Genomic DNA, 12914 nt, shown 5'->3' with positions numbered 1-12914 from the left:
TACCAAGAACAATTTTTATTAAGACCTCTCTTAGTGAAAGGTTACCGTCTTTTCAAAATTTCCCAGAATCTACTATGAGGAGCAAGCTAGGGAATAAACATCAAAGCATAACAGCATATAATGCTCTGATGTGTATGTTAAACAACTTTTCATTTATCTCATTAAATTCATCTTTTCTCCAATTTAGGCAAAAATTGTAACAAAATATGACATTTGTCATATGAATGGTTCCTAATATGGGAGTGGCCGTGCTTCTGAATTTTGTTCATGTCACCTCCTGGGCACATTACATAATACCTACATATTCTGGTTTTGCTCCTTAAGAGGTCACCAGCTAATGGTTCCAATTTTATGAGAGAAACAGACATGGAAATTTTGTCTTTGTAATTAGTCTTGTCATTAATAGAAGTGTGACTTATTCATATGCTCAATGGACTACAGAAAAACAGCATATTTTGTATTAATTAAAATAGAGAAAAAATAAAGTCAGATCCTTCCAGGCATAAGTGTATATTTAAATTTTTATAGTAAACAAATACACTTCTGAGTGAAGGTCTCTCCGTATTTCGAAATAAGATAATGTTGAACATACCTTATGAATTTTACATTTGACCTCATTTTGGGGGTAAATGCGGTTGTGAAAACGAAGTTACAGAACTTTCTTTAAAAACAAACTCACCCCTTAACACGCATTTCTCTCCGACACTGGTCAACACAGTCTGGCACGCTAGGGCAGCGCCATCCAGGAACACAGCCTCCCCTTTTCTCTTTAGTTCCAAGTTTTAATGTCAAAATAAGGTCTTACAATAACCCTTTCACAAAAGTAAGGCACCTTTGTGCTGTAAAAACATTAGTTCTTTGCCAAGGGTTATTATGTGCTTTCATCCTCATCTGCTGTCACCGGTCAGCATCTTCTTTAAAGATCCGTTTTTTCTTCATAGCGACACCGACACGCGGCTCGCTGGCTGTCCAGGTACGGTTTACAGCCCAAGTGTATCACACTGTCAAACAAGAGCTCCACCGTTGTTTCACATGCTGCAAGGGAAGGAAGTGCCGTTACTGTGGGGCAACTGCAAAGGATCGCTCTCTCCTCACCTGTCACAAGTTCCAGCACAGTGTCCAGCACGTCCTTTGTGGGCACTTAAACGTGTGCTCATGAAAATGCCCCCAAACCCTCGAAAACCAGTAACGTGTACTGGTATCTTTCTATACAAAGACTGTTTCAGCCTCTTCACCACGCACCAACTTGTTGTTTGCATGCAAATAGTCAACCCAATTTTCTGTGCTAGACAAACGAGTCTCTTGCAATAGCACCGAACAATCAGCTCAACACTGTCAGTTTTCCTTATTTATTATTTTCCTTATGCATTTTTGTTAAACCCGAGGATATTTTTACCACTGATTTTTAGAGAGAGTGGAAGGGAGGGGGAGAGACACACAGAGAGAATCATCAATGTGAGAGAGACACATCAATTGATTGCTTCCCGCACGTGCCCTGCAACCGAGGTTCGTGTCCTTGACTGGAATCGAACTCAAGACCCTTCAGTCTGCAGGCTGACTCTCCAACCACTGAGCTACCGGCTAGGGCTATTTATTATTTTTTATCCTCACCTGAGGATATGTTTATTGATTTTTAAAGAGAGAGGGAGAAATATCGATGTGAGAGAGAAACATTGATTGGTTGCCTCCTGAACGAGTCCCCATTGGAGATCAAACTCAAAACCTAGGTATGTGCCCTGACCAGGAATCGAACCCTCAACCTTTTGGTGTACACAGGATGATGCTTCAACCAACTAAGCCACCCGGCCAGGGCTCATTTTCCTTTCATCAGAAAAATATCACTGTTAGAGGTGCCTGATAACATTCTTAAGTTTGCATTTCAAGGAAAGTTTTTTAGATGCAGAAAAAATAAAGGTAAAAAACAGAGAAATCTCAAAACATTTCCTTCTAGCCAATGGCAGCTAAAAACTGATCACACATCATTTAAGATGCTTAAAATGAATGGACACAAGTTTCTTTCTTTGATCAATATTCAAATCTAGCTTGGAAGGGGAGACATAGGAATCAAAGGTGTTTTTCCTCTGGTAGGGTTAGAAACATTTTTTTAAAACTATAAAAATGATAACGGATTTACCTTGGAACACCCAGGTGATATTATCCTAATATATTATACTTATAACACAGAGTGGCTTTTAGTTGCCCAAATACTTCCAGTTTTAAATATTCACATTAAGAAAATTTTCATTACAAAATCTTGACATTATCCAAGTTCCACAAAAGACTGTGCCATTAAGAAACACAACCAACCACAGAAGTATAAAGGTTCTGATTATTAAATAAAAGATTGCAAGAAATTTGGTTTCATCATTTAGCTACGTTAGCATGGCCTTAGATCAGGACACAGGAAATACATCCACCTGTGCTTCAGCTGTACAAGTTTACCTCAGCCGAAAGCATGCAAGGGATTCAGAGGCTGTGAGTTCAAGTTCACTTCCTTAATAGTTATTAGTAGGGTTTCAGAGTCAGACCTATGAGGCTACGTTGGGAATACTGTAGTAGACGAACACAAGTTTTAGAGTCAGAAGCACGTAACTTGGGGCAAGTTACTTCTTTCTGAACCTCGATTTCCTTCCTTGAAAATGGGTAAAACTGACCTACTTTTGGACTTTTGTAAACATGAGTGAAAACATGACAAAAGTATCCAGCACCGTCTGTTATGCAAAGTGTCTAAGAACTTAGTTTCCTTTTGTGCCCCTTCTCGTTGCCCTTCTTTGTTTTCAGTGTGTGGTACATTTTTTTGGCTTCAGAGTAAAGAAATCTCGTAACTGACAGTAACTGTACAGTGATGTGTATTCCACAAATGTCTCATGTTACCCTTCTGACAACTCTGAGAGGTATGTTACCATTCTCATCTATAAATGAGAGAGTGAAACACCTTTTCCCTTAGCTGACTTTTGCCTTGTATCCCTTCACTGTGATAATCATTACCATGAGAACGATTATATGCTGAGTCCTAAGTCCTCCTAGCAAACCACTGAACCTGGGGGTGGTTTGGAGGATCCTCCTGACAGATACATATGAAGAGATAAGAGTTAAGACTCAAATCTTCTAGAACTTTCTACTCTAAATCCAATCCTACTCTTTTTTTAAAAAAGATATTCTTTTTACATTGATTTCAGAGAGGAAGGGAGATGTAGAGAGAGATGGAAAGATCAATGATGAGAGAGAGAATCATTGATCAGCCTGCAACCCGGGCATGTGCCCTGACCGGGAATCAAACCGTGACCTCCTGATTCATAGGTTGATGCTCAACCACGGGGCCACGCCAGGTAGGCCCAATTCTACTCCTCTTAATTCACTGGGTCCAGGGTTTGCAAGATCTTACATGAATTCTTCTCTGCCTCACAGTCCCTCCTCCCAAGGTTCCCTAACACTTTTTGCTTCCATGGCTACAAATCATGTCTGATTACAAAACCACTGAGTTCTCATCTCAGAAAATTGAAGGGGCTGTGTTACAATAGAGAACGTAATGTAGAGGGGAAGATTTCTATTGGTAAATCCTGTACTAAAGCACGAAGCATTAATAAAACTTGGCAAACTGCACTGGTCCCTACCCGCCGGATCATCCTCACCCTGAACGTGCTGAGCTAGTCCTAGTGTTTTCTGCACCTCTCGGCAGATCTTGGAGAGGCAGTGCTGGAACTCCTCATCACAGTCGTTCTTGCTTTCGCCACAGGTCTCATAGCACCTGTCGTGGTGGTTGCAGCACTTTGTCAGGGAAGGGATGCCAATATTAAGCTGAAAGAGGCATTTGGATGGATTATTACTGACGAAATCAAAACTCCTCTGCGGAAGTTCTGCATTCAACTATCAAAGAGGAATCAATGACAATGACTGCTGTATAATTTCTAAAATCTATTTCTGCCTACAAATGTCTTCCATTTTATGTACCTTTCCATGACTCTCACCGCACCCACCCATGTTACTCTGCAATCTTCCTCTCAGCCTGCCTCAAAGCTTCCTATTTGGCAATGTTAGAATAGTCACAGATACCTGCGGTAACAAACACATCTTCCAATTGTCCAAAGCACAAAACATAGTTTTAAAAACATAAAAGTATAGCTAAGAGCATTAAAAGTGTTCTCCAGGGGCTAGGCAAGTATGACTTTTGGATATTCCAAAGTGTTTTGTGCCTCCTCTCCCAATAAAATGTACTAGTACTTCATATGAAATGTCACTGAAAAATTTTTAAGCTCCTACAACTCAAATTTTGTTTGTTGTTTTGAGGTTTAATCTTTAATTGTTCATCCAATCCCTAAAAATATTTCTCCTTTGCATCTATAATTTACCTTTAACTATTTAAAATTAATTTAAATGCAAAATCTTTGTGTCTAGGAATCTACTCTCATAAACATTTTTCCCCATTACACTTGGCTCAGATCCAGCTTGCCCTACCACAAGCACACAGCTATCTCACTTAGCCTCGTTCTAATACAGAAAATATTATGTCTTATCTATACTTTTTCATCTTAAGTAGTCTTACTTCTATATTAAACCACATTTATACATGAGGAAATATCATTTAAATGGTATTAACATCTCCAAAATTTAAAAATAAAACATGAATTTTACTACATTTAGTTTCGTTAGGACTTAAATGTGTTTTTAGCTATGAAAGAATATAGTAAACCTGATCACTACTACAACAGGCAAAATTATTTGTGAACCTGAGAACACATTGATAGTCTTGCATTATTAAGAGTATTACAGAGCCTATCATAAAACTTATCAAATAAAAAATAATATTTACTTGAACACCAAATAGTGGAGAGCCACATCCATTCGGCGGGGAAGGTTTAAAACCATAACGTGGGAAGGGCTTAGATCCTAGAAAATATAAATGGTATCATAATTAATTTTCAAATATGATAGAAAATACATACACAAAAAAGTTTACAATGTGCTAGAGGAGTCTTGGGAACACTTAATATTTGGATGCTGACATAGTATGTCTTTATTCTGATGAACTTGAGAATGCTAATTTGTCTACCTAATTATTTTTTTTTGAGAAATCTGAAATATGTTTTTATTGATTTTAGAGAGAGAGGGAGAGGGATAGAGAAATAGAAACATTGATGAGAGAGAAACATGAATCAGATGCCTTCTGCATGCCCCCTACTAGGGATCGAGCCTGCAACATGGGCATGTGCCCGGACCAGGAATCGAACCAGTGACCTCTCGGTTCATGGGTTGATGCTCAACCACTGAGCCACACTAGACAGGCTTGAGAATTTTTATAAGAGTTTATTTGAAGCCCTAGCCGGTTTGGCTCAGTGGATAGAGCGTTGGCCTGCAGACTGAAGGGTCCCAGGTTCGATTCCGGTCAAGGGCACATGCCTGGGTTGCGGGCTCGGTCCAACATACAGGAGGCAGCCAATCAATGATACTCTCTCATCATTGATGTTTCTCTCTCTCTCTTCCTCTCCCTTCCTCTCTGAAATCAATAAAAATATATTTTAAAAAAGAGTTTATTTGAGCCAAATTGATGATATATGCCAGGGAACAAGATCTCAAATGTTCCACTCTACCTAATTATTTTTATTTCTCCTGTAGTGAAATATGTACAAATGTATACTCATACACATTTGTGGTAGTTCACAGAATGTAATTATATTGGTAAACCTATAACATACAAAAGCTTATTCTGGCTTTCTGGAAATTTCAGAGGTTATATGTCAGATTGAGTCCATATGTATGAAAGAAATCCACCCTATTTTCCTGAACATTCTAACATAAATATTTAATCCTCATTTTAGAGAAAGGGAGAGAGGAAGAGAGAGGGAGGGAGGGAGAGAGGGAGAGAGTGAGGGGGGGGGAAGAGAGAGAGAGAGAGAGAGAGAGAGAGAGAGAAACATCAGTGTGCAAGGGAACATGGAACGTTTGCCTCCCACACGCACCCCGACCTGGGATCAAACCCACAACCTGAGTATGTGACCTGCCTGAGAACTGAACCCGTGACCTTTTGGTGTACAGGAGAACGCTGGAACTAACTGAGCCAAACCAGCCAGGGCTGGTGTACAATTTAGAACTTATGAATTGTTGCCCTCGCCGGTTTTGCTCAGTGAATAGAGCGTTGGTCTGCGGACTGAAGGCTCTTGGGTTCAGTTTTGGTCAAAGGCACATACCTCAACCCCTGGCTCTGGATGGGATGCGTGCAGGAGGCAACCAATCGAAGTGTCTCTCTCACATCGATGTCTCTCTTTCTCTGTCTCTCCCTTCCAGTCTCTCTAAAAATGGAAATATATCCTTGGGTGAGGATTAACAAAAAAATAAAAAAATAAAACGTATGAATTGTTTGTTTCTGGACTTTTCCATTTAATATTATCAGACAGCAGTTGACTGAGATTAACTAAACTGTGGAAAGTGAAGCTGCAGATAAGGTGGTGGTGGTGGGGTGTACTCTACCTTAATATAAGACCTTTATACCATTACTAGAGGCCCAGTGCACGAATTTGTGCACCAGTGGGGCCCCTCAGACTGGCCTGCAGACATCCCCCCAGGGGTCAGGGGTCTCGGATTGTGAAAGGGTGCAGCCAGGCCAAGGGACCCCACTGGTGCATGATCGGGGCTGGGGAGGGATCGCGGGAGGGCTCCAGGGCATTCCGGCCCATCTCGCCCAGTCCTGATTGGCCGGACCCCAAACAGCAAGCTAACCTACCGGTCAGAGCGCCTGCCTCCTGGTGGTCAGTGTGCATCACAGCGACTGGTTGAACGGTTGAACGAACAGTCAGACAGTTAGTATATTAGGCTTTTATTATATAGGACTAGTGACCTGGTGCACAGATTTGTGCACATTGAAAGGAAATTAATTAGACAGTGGCTGGTGGGGCAGGACTGGGCAAGACAGGCTGGACACACCCTGGAGCCAACCTCCTGTGGTCCCTCCCAGGCCAGCCGCACCTTCGGTGGTGCCATGGCTTGAAAGGCATCTGCGTTGTGAGCAGGGTCTCAGTCTCACCCGAGGACATGCTTTTATTCATTTTAGAGAGACAGGGAGAGAGAGGGAGAGAGAGAAACATCAGTGTGCAAGGAAACATGGAACATTTGCCATGGGTGGAGTCCCTTGGCCTGGCCTGTGGGGATTGGGCTGAAACTGGCTCTCTGACATCCCTGAGGGGTCCTGGAGTGAGAGAGGGCACTCTGCAAATTTGCTGTCATACAGATTGTGGAATGCAAATGCAAGTGTGCAGTAAACCAGATTCGGGGCCGACAATGATCCAGCAACAACATAACCCATAGCCGAAGATGGAATCGTGTGGCTCTGTGAGGAATTGAGCTCCCTCCTCTCTGGTTTCAGGGAGTGTCACCCAAGAACTGCCACTGCCAAGTCACTGCAGCTCGGCAGCTCCTGCATTGAGCATCTGCCCCCTGGTGGTCAGTGCACATCACAGTGACCGGTCAGATAGAGGGAGGGACACTTAGCATATTAGCCTATCATATACATAGATAAGACCTTACAGAACTATACATTCTAGCCCAGACTCAGGCCAATCATTTCACAAATATACTCCTTTGCCATCTAAGGAAAAAGGTCAGAAATAAACTTGGTGAACCATATTACTCTACTTATACTCTCCCTAATAGTACCAATGGTTCAGTAACAAAGTGAAAGGTGACATTATCATCCATCTTAAATTTTCAAAGGTACTTTAGAAATATCTCTCCTCTTATAATATAGAAATCATTTCCACGAACCAGTCACCTACGTTCCCTTTGAATGTTTCCCACAATCCTCCTTCAGTAGCAAGAAATAGCCTGTTCCATTGTGGAATGGCACTGTTAAATTCCGTTTTCTTGTAAATTCTACCTGTGAGCAATCCTCTGCCTCTTGGAGAACACAAAACAAGCCAATTCCCCATTTCATATGGTACTTTTAAACATTTGAGGCAACCATTTATCTTTACTTCTAAAAATGAAATATATCCAGTTACTACAAAAACCACCTCATAATTGGATAGTTGGGAGAAACACAAAGTATTTCACCAACTTTCATTCAACTAACATTTATTACTAGGAGACTTAAAGGTAAGTTTACCTTCCAAAATAAAGTGAGGGGGCAAAAAGCAACCCTTCTAGAAATCAGCCAAAGTAAATAATCCTCTCGAAGTAATGATCTAAAATTGATTTAAATGTGTTGCTAAGACTCTCATGCTCAAATGAGATGATCAAGTAGAACCTGAAGAAGTGTACTAGAACAACCTCATGAAGGCAGAAGGCTATAGGCTGCCCCACTGAGTCTGAAGAATCACATGTACAGAGGGAATGGGTATGCTAGATCTAGAAAAGAGGCCAATGACAGAAGTTGGTCTTATTTTTCCAGCACTGTCCAAGAAGGGGTGTTGTTTCTGGGGCCTTGGAGGGTGATGGTAGATGCCTGAGGCTAAGTCACTGTGCTCCTTTCCCTCCTCCTTTTAGTCCTTCATTCTTAAGGACAACTGTTTATGTTTTCGCTTTCTACTTAAAAGGGCCGATAGATGACAATATACTAACCACATGGCTGTCTAATGGGCACTTCAAACTTAAGATGTACCTCCTGACATTCACCCTCAAACCTGTTCCTTTACTCAAGTAATAGCAACTCCATCCCCTTCAAGGGCTCAGGGAAAAAAACATTAGCCATTTTTTACTCTCGTGTGTTCTTATAACCCACATCCAATTCTTCAGCATATCCTGTTGACTCTCTCTTCAAAATATTCAGAATCTAACCACTTACCACCTCCAATGCTATTATCCTGCTCCAAGCCACCCTGGATTGTTGCCTTAACCTCCCCAATAGTCGCTCTACTTTGGTTTCTCCACCCCATCCCTCTTCCAGCTACAGTCCAATGTCAACAATGAACCTGAAAGAGTCTATAAAAATAAGTCTGGTGGAGTTTTTCCTCTGCCAAAACACTATCTATGGCTTCTTACCATATTCAGAATACATGCTAAAGTCCTTTCAATGTCAATAAGCTTTATGTAAATCTGCTCCCCACACCTCGACTTCTCTGTCCTTGTCTCCTTACTATTCTCTCCTTCCTCTTCCTTTCTTCCTCACTGTTCCATCATACCTGACCTCTGCTGTTCCACAGACACTCCAGGTGCCACAGTACCATTGAACCGCTGTTCCTCTATAGGTTCAATGCTCTTCCCCCGATATCTAGTTACTCCCTCTCCTTCTCACCAGGTCTTCTCTGACCATACCATTTGTAGCACATTATGACCTCCTAACATACTACTAGTATATCACTAAGCTACTTATTTCATTTACTAGATACCCAGTGCACAAAATTTGTGCATGGGGGGGTCCCTCAGCCTGGCTTGCACCCTCTTCAATTCAGGACCCCTTAGGGGATGTCCAACTGCTGGTTTAGGCCCGATCCCACAGGCAGTCGGACATCCCTCTCACAATCCAGGACCACTGGCTCGTAACTGCTCACCTGCCTGCCTGCCTGCCTACCTGATTGCCCCTAACCACCTCTGCCTGCTGGCTTGATTGCCCCTAACTTCCCTCCCCTGCCAGCCTGATCTCCCCTAACTGCCCTCCCCTCCTGACATGATCGCCCCCTCACTGCCCTCCCTGCCAGCCTGATCACCCCCTAACTGTCCTCCCTTGCCTGCCTGATTGCCCCCTAATTTCCCTCCCCTGCTGGCCTGATCATCCCCTAGCTGCTCCTCCCTGCTGACTTGACCATCCCCTAACTGCTTTTCCCTGCTGGCCTGATCGCCCCTAACTGCCTCTACATCGGCCCCTGCCACTGTGGTTTTGTCCAGAAAGATGTCTGGAAGATGTCCATTCTAATTAGCATATTACCCTTTTATTAGTATAGATTATCTCCCTCCACATACTAAAATATAAAGTCCTTGAGGGTAGGAATTTTTGTCTGTTTTGTGCTCTCAATGTCTAGAACAGTGCCTGGCACATGGTTAGCTCCTCAATAAATATTTGTTGATGAGTGAATGAATGAATAAATGAATGAGCAGAAGACGTGGAAGGCAAATCCCCAGGCAGTTATAATACTCATTATAAACAGATAAACTGGTACTACTGTTCATCCTTCAGTCTCTTTTGACTTTGGTGAGCATTCATTATCCTCCAAAGACTATAATCATTTCTAATGTGTCACATCTCTTTAAATGACAAACTGAACACCATTAGGTATGGATCTATTTTGAGCTAGATATAGTACTTGTATTAATACAGCCTAGGACAGTTAGCATATGTTTCAGCTGTGTCTCACTATTAGGATACATCAGGAAAAAAACTTTTGAATGACAGAATTGTTAGACATAAATGAAGTCAGGGGAAAACAAAAACATGCCCACTATCTATAATAATAAAAGCGTAATATGCAATCGACGGAATAGCCGAACAGCGGAACAACCGTCCAGATGACCATGCTATGACACCCACTGGCGCCAGGCCAGCCAAGGAGGGTGCAATGAGATTGCTCGGGGGCCCTGCCATCACCCCATGAACATCCCACAGAGGAGGCCCAGGCCACTGACCGGTGGGCTGCGGCAGGTGGGCGGGGCCTCCCTCTGCGGGGGTGATCCATTGTGGAGCCCCAGCTGGGTGGGCAGGGCCTACCTCTTTGGGGCGATTGATGGTGGGGCTTCTGGACTGCGAGAGGGTGCAGGCTGGGCTGAGGGACCCCCACCCCCGAGTGCACGAATTTCGTGCACTGAGCCTCTAGTCCTATATAATAAAAGCCCAGTGACCGAACGGTGATGTTTCTTTCTCTCCCTCTCTGAAATCAATAAAAATATTTAAAAAAAAATAAAATATAACCATACAGAAACTCTAGAATCCTTGACTCAAACATAGTAAGTTTATGAAGACCACTCCTTCCAAGTTTTCCTGTCTCTGTAAATGGCAACGGCATCCTTCCTCTGCTCAGGCCAAAACCACGGAGTCATCCTCCACTGGTTTTCCTCCTCAGGTCCTTTGCATTTGCTGTTCTTTCCCCAGTTCATCGCCTTCTCCATTTTCCAAGTTCTTCTCAAATATTTTCTTATCTGTGAGAGTTTCCCTGAACGACCGATTTAAAAGAACAAACTCCCTCCCAATACCACCACTGGTGTTTTCTTGTTCTCAAAGCTCTTCAGACCTACACACACTGCCTATTGGGCTTATTTTACTTGTTCATTAGTTTACTGACTATCTCTCCCCACCAGAAGGTAAGCTACACGGACAGAAATTTTGTCTGTTTTGTTCAATGCAAAATCTCCAACTGGTGGGACACCTAACACACAACAGGCACTCTAATATGTGTATAATGAATGGGGATGAGAAGCAAAACTATGACATCAGCCTGAGGAAAAGGCAACCATTTAATCTTCAAATTATTTACTTATTCCTCCTAACAAGCTCTACCAGAACAAAAACATCTTCCCTGAGGACATAGCGATGGTAACATTTAGGCAACATGTTGGGAAGGAATGCAACATTTACAACTTCATGGCATATAAGATACAGCGCATTCTTTCATTCCATTCACATAAAACTAGAAATTATTTTGAGAGTTACAGGCCGCAGGTGGCATCACAGTTTCACGTGACATAGGTTCCTTGTAAATTCACCTACACACAACCTGGTTTCACCATTCAAGTCACTGAGCTCCCTATTCTTTCGAGCTGCTAAGCATTATCTAGGTCGAGACCTTGTCTACTCTTACTGGAATCTTGAATTTCCAAAGAGAAGCCCAAGTACTTTATCTGAACTAGTACAAGAAAAACCTCTGCCCGAAATACTGAGTTTATTAGTACCAAGAATGCCACCAAACAAGTCCTCACATTCAAACGTAAGTTTAAAAATATGAAAAAGTAAATCAAAGTAATTATATTAATATTAAGCAAAATAAGGAGGAGGCACCACTGATATTTATCAAGACTTGACAGAAAATAAATGACTGTCAAGTCTTGATGGACTAATTTTCTAGAAGAGTTATCGGAACTCTTTCTCAACCATAGAGTACACCAAAAAGTCTGTACAAAGGTCGCAACTTATTTTCTTTAGTTCTGCAGGAAAAAAGAAAAAATTAAACCCATTCTTGAGAAAGTTAAACCATCATGACTTTACAATTCTCAGTATGTTTCGCATCTTCAGCTGACTTATCTAAGGAGCTAATTATAGAGCTGAAATTAACGTGTTCCACTCCATTCCCGTGATGCGTAGGGCACTAAGTTCTCAGGCAACCTTGTGCAACTCCAAACAAAAACAAGAACGTCCGAAGCGGGGAACACAGGGCGGAGGGCGCACGCCGAGGCGCGCTCCCACATTCTAACTAACGAGGTGCGACGTGAAGCCAGGTGGCTCGGTGCCAAGAACGGCAGGACCCTGGCAGGGGTGAGGGCTCCCACGGCCAGAGGACAGCGTCGAGGTCCGCCTGGCCGGTCCCACTCCACGGCCTCCGGCCCCCAGCAGCCCCGAGCTGGCCTCGCAGCGAGGGGTCCCCGCTCACCGTCGCTGCACTTGTACTGGCAGAGCCCGTCCTCGCCGCCCAGCAGGTCCAGGGCGGCGTTCAGGTACGTGTCGATCTTGTGCACGCCGTTCCGGATGGTCTTCAGGGTGGCCCTCCAGTCGGTGGACTGGGCCTGCTCCTGGCACCTGAGCGCCGCGGTGAGGACCAGGAGGAGGACCGCGAGCGCGGGCCACGGGGGCAGGGCCATCCGCAACGCCCAGCCGCGTCGGGACCCACCGGCCCCCAGAGCCGCGCGACGGGCGCGCCCCCACAGAGCCGCTGGGCGCCCTCGGCCGCGGCACGGGCTCCGCGCTCCCCCGAGGCCAGCTCCACGCCCGCGCCTCCTGCCCCGGCCGGGGGGCGGGCCCTCGCCGCGTCCGTGCGCTCCCGCGGGAGGCGGCGCCCTGTGCG

General features: G+C 43.7%; 1 protein-coding gene across 1 annotated transcript; it reads right to left on the bottom strand.

The window, feature by feature from the left end:
* Positions 1-12914, bottom strand: PLA2G12A (phospholipase A2 group XIIA). The gene is made up of 4 exons (XM_008150276.3): positions 12504-12914; positions 4811-4887; positions 3633-3798; positions 1-1035 (listed from the first exon to the last, which is right to left on the bottom strand). Exons 1-4 carry the CDS (start codon positions 12709-12711, stop codon positions 917-919), a joined length of 570 nt encoding a protein of 189 aa, XP_008148498.2. The 5' UTR covers positions 12712-12914; the 3' UTR covers positions 1-916.

The sequence above is a fragment of the Eptesicus fuscus genome, chromosome 2 (assembly GCF_027574615.1).
Source record: "Eptesicus fuscus isolate TK198812 chromosome 2, DD_ASM_mEF_20220401, whole genome shotgun sequence".
Lineage (NCBI taxonomy): Eukaryota > Metazoa > Chordata > Mammalia > Chiroptera > Vespertilionidae > Eptesicus > Eptesicus fuscus.
Note: the sequence above shows the minus strand (reverse complement) of the source record. Positions and strands in the feature narration are given on the sequence as shown.

What these genes read in the sequence shown, in the direction of transcription:
- PLA2G12A (XM_008150276.3), bottom strand. Translation starts at nt 12,711, where the DNA reads ATGGCCCTGCCCCCGTGGCCCGCGCTCGCGGTCCTCCTCCTGGTCCTC. An exon ending in CTCCACTATTTGGTGTTCAA is followed by an intron (nt 3,799 to 4,810) that starts GTAAATATTATT and finishes TGCCTCTTTCAG; the next exon opens with CTTAATATTGGCATCCCTTC. An exon ending in ACTAGCTCAGCACGTTCAGG is followed by an intron (nt 1,036 to 3,632) that starts GTGAGGATGATC and finishes CTTCCCTTGCAG; the next exon opens with CATGTGAAACAACGGTGGAG.